The sequence below is a fragment of the Halyomorpha halys genome, unplaced genomic scaffold (assembly GCF_000696795.3).
Source record: "Halyomorpha halys isolate HHAL.00 unplaced genomic scaffold, Hhal_1.1 Scaffold645.1, whole genome shotgun sequence".
NCBI lineage: Eukaryota > Metazoa > Arthropoda > Insecta > Hemiptera > Pentatomidae > Halyomorpha > Halyomorpha halys.
The window spans coordinates 43884-48210 of record NW_027110730.1 but is presented as its reverse complement, the minus strand read 5'-3'; the positions used below and the strand labels follow the sequence as shown (position 1 = coordinate 48210).

General features: G+C 34.6%; 1 protein-coding gene across 1 annotated transcript in view; it reads left to right on the top strand.

Annotated features, from left to right (window-relative positions):
- LOC106684998 (protein stoned-B) overlaps positions 1-4327 on the top strand; it is a 47808-nt gene that overhangs the window by 41143 nt on the left and 2338 nt on the right. The window contains 1 exon segment of the mRNA XM_067048847.1: positions 647-857. Coding sequence (XP_066904948.1) covers positions 647-857 — 211 coding nt within the window.

Sequence of the window (4327 nt, the reverse complement as noted above, 5' to 3'; positions counted from 1 at the left end):
AGTACATTCTGCGCTCCAAAGAAGACGAGACAACATCCACCACACGATGACATTGCTGGATAGTGGAGTGGGATGTTCGGAATCCAAACTGGTGATCTGGGATTATATGATTGGAATCTAGGATGGGGTTTAGGCGTTTCAAAATAAGTTTTTCCAGGATTTTTCCCATGATCTGTAATAGAGAGATGGGTGTTCTGGGGGCTTTTGAGGTTTGGGGATCATTTGGATTATAGATAGTTTCCATGGGTCAGGAAAATATGTGGAACGGAGAACGGCGTTATATATGTAGGTGAGGAATAGGATGGCTTTTGGAGGAAGAAGTTTAAGGATGTGGGATGTTATTAGGTCACATCCAGGAGATAAAGGATATTTAAAAAAAAAAAAAACTTTAGTTTACTAATCTTATATCCTAACCCCTTAATAAAACCTTTAAATAATTCACAAAATAAGAATAATCCAAAAGATTTTAGGAACAAATTTTGACTTTTCATGTTAAAGGAAAACTTGACTCTTAGTGTCTCTTACACAACTTAGTGGTATGAATGAAACTTATTTTTGTTTTATCATTTTATTTTCAGGAGCTTATATGACACGCGACTTGGTGTTAAGAATGCAACTTATTTTGGTTATATCATTTCATTTTTAGGAGCTTATACAACACACAACTTAGTGGTAAGAATGCAACTCACCTCATATGATCAGGTGCCCGACGAGCTCGCCAAGTATGCTTACGTTGAGTTCACAATGCCAGCTACAACAGTCTCTCACACTACTGTCAGGTCTGTCTCCATACAGAACAGTGACAGTGATTCGCCTCCAGAGAAGTACGTTCGTCACCTGTCAAGGCATGAATACAGGTAAATTCCATATCTATGAATGAACAATAACATCATCTATCATTTTGTGTGATTTCCATTAGATAGCCAGCAGTTTAAGCTGATAGTTAGAAAGTAAAATTGCCCCTGGAGCCAATGGCCATACCCAGCAAGGGGGAGCTGCGCCCTCCCCCTTCCAGAAAGGAAAAAAATTAATTAATTTAATAAAAATCAGTTTTTTTTCAAACAAATAATTGTAATAATTAATAAAGCACTGCTACAATAATTATACAATTATGCTACAATTCTGTACTTAAATTTCACAACCTGAATGACCATGGTTACTCCCTCTTCCCTAGTTTTGAACCCTTATCACAGTGGAAGACAAGTTAGAGGAAAACCATGCTTGAGGTGACTGGAAGAGATGGAGGAGAACTTGAAGAAGATCGGAATTAGTAGATGGGCAGATGCTTTCCCAGGATATGAGAGAGTGGAGGAAGGTTCTAGGAGAGGGCCAAGTTTTCGCAGGACGGGGCCATGTGTAGCTGAGGGAGTTGATGTACCAAATCCCTCAGACCAACGACATACCAACAACCTTGGATCTCCAGTAGTGCCAGTTCGAATCCGGCCTGGGCCCTGTTTCATAATGAAAGGTAATAGTATTAGTTCATAGTACAAGTGAAGAAACTAGAGTGGTGATAATACTAAGATTTATTTTTTTCATGATTGCAATGAATATTAGTGATATTACAGGAATTAAAAACTACTAAAGTACAAGTTATTATTGTACAAGTCAGTTTAATTGAATTAAGATAAATCTACAAGACTAATAGTATTAGTTTGTACTTTATTATGAAACAGGGCCCTGGAGGTAGACTTTAATTTTGTGTTAGTCCTATATAATGAAAACTTGACCCCTCCCATCAGGGTTAGAATAGGGTGGTAACCTATAGATAAGTGGTTCCCAAACATTTTTGTTCTACCACCCCCTTTTCAGGAAAAATATTACTTAGCGCCCCCTGGAAATCATTATTTTTTTCATTTTAATAGTAATTAATAGGAAATATATATAAATGTATTAATGTTTGTACCTTTTTCATAAAATGTAACAAAGAAAGGTGTAAATTAGAAACATTGAACTTGGAAATTATGAAACTATTTATTGAACTCAGAATAGAATGTAATACAAAAAGATTTTATGCATTCGGGATCATCTTAATGAGAAGGATGTGATATGTAATGAGAAGCACCAGCTGGAATTTTTTAACTTAAAGTAGGTTCTTTTGTCGGCAAACCAAAGGAGCCCCCGGGCGTAGGCAATGACCCGATCAGTAAAACGTTAAAAGTAAGGTAAAGAGATACGTAGATAACAGAGGGTATGCATCCCCTGGGAAAGGTTGACCGCGTGGGTAGAGGTAAACAACTAAGCAGCCCTTATCTCACACCTGGCCACTCTAAAAACTTTGGGGAAAATGCAGTGATCCCAGTCAAAGAAGAAAGCCGCCTTAATTTGAACATGAAAGGGAGGAAAAAGACCGACTCACTTTTTTACTACCCTCTGAAGGGTAAGTAAAAAAGTGGGAGCATAGGAGAGCCAATCAGAAGAATAGAGATCAAAAAGGGGAGGAGTCAGAGGTAGAGGGGAGAAAAGTAGCAAAAAGGGCAGGAGGAACACAGTTGGACACAGTCTGTGAGGGAGGAACACTTGAAGACTGTGGGAAGACAGTCGGGGACAAGGACAGTCCTGGAAGAGGAGGGTTTGGAGGAAGAGAGAGTTGGAGCCCAGAGGAGGAAGTCACACCTCGCAGGGATGCTGCGGACCAATGCGAATATGGATGCTCTGCCGCGACAACTACCAAGCCGACCGAGGTATTAAAACAAGTAAGACCTTTTTCTATTGTAATTAGAATGGCAATAATAGAAGTGATAGCTTAGAGTCAGTATAAATATCAAATATCCCAACTGGTACTTCTCAATTCATAATATAATAATTAAATTATAAGGAAACAAGTCTACCATGCTCTCTCATATTATTCTTACTAATGTATATATAATTGTAAATATAAAATATGTAACAAAGACTTTACTTTATAATTAAGGATGCCTGCATGCCACCTCATATATAATAGCATAGTAAATTGGTGAACACAATACCGTTGGAAAAGAATTCCAATGATTAATTATAGATATTCATATCTAGCATACCATGGCGAGTGGTCTATGGTATCTAGTGTTTGAATTAAATATAGCGTATACTTTTTCAGTCGATTCCCATCAGGAACTGATAGAGATACATAATACAAATACATAGAATTTAAATACATAAATACAAATACAGAGTATAACTACATGAATAAATCTATGAGTAAATTGAATATAATACGTGTACGGGGAACCCCTAGTCGGACTTAGAACCCCCGCAGCCCCGTACACGGCAGATGAACCTGGTGTACTGCTACCAATTTAGTAATCCTCAGTTCTATTTTCGTCAGCAGTAATATTGTTGACCATGACAACTTATTATTCCCCTTAAATGCACCTGTGGCCATCACCGCACCCCTGAATCGCTGCAGCAACCACCAGAGTGTGTGAATCACTGCTATAGATAAATCCCTCCCCCCATTAAGTCAGAAATGACCAGGAATGGGATTAAAAAAACAAATTGTACACCATAATACCAAGATTTAATAAATAAATTTGTTGCCATAGATACAGTATAACCATATATATATGTATATACCTATTGTACATATGAACGAAAAAGAGAAAATTAGATCATCATTATATTAAATCTTATGATTTTATCGCTGGGAGGGTGGAATTGTTATATTATATCATAATTAAATGTTTCAAACTATTTTTAGGTGAATAAAAGTAGAGAGATTAACACTTGTTTTTTAATCTTATGATTTTTTATCTCTAGGAAGGTGAAATTGTTATATTGTATCATAATTAAATATTCCAAAGTAATTTTAGGTGAATAAAAATAGAACGATTAAAATTTGTCATGATCTTAGTTTTCTAATTATTTACAGTTTCTTGGTAACTCCCTTTTAAAATGAAATATTGCATGTATCATAATGTATTTCATAAATAAAGGACATGTTTGAATTTATTTAAACATAATTTAAGTATTTTTGAGATTTTAAATGTTGAAAATTTTTTTTCATAGTTTAATTTTAAATATTTAAATGGATTAAGGTCACAGCTTAAAGGTTTGTTTATAAATAAAAGTTTTTGTTAAAGTTTTTATATAAAACTATTTTATATTTTTCATAATTCTTAATATAAATATTAAAAATAACAATAAAATTAACTAAGGAAACATAACAATATATATAAAATTATATATTTACAAGATAACCTTTCAATGTGAACAATAAAAATAAGCTTATGTTTATGTAATAATTACGTAAACAACCAATATTTTTAAAAATGGTCCAAATCATAAACTTCTTACTGATCTAATTAATGTACAACTTGGTTCAAATGAAATACAAAATTAATATCAC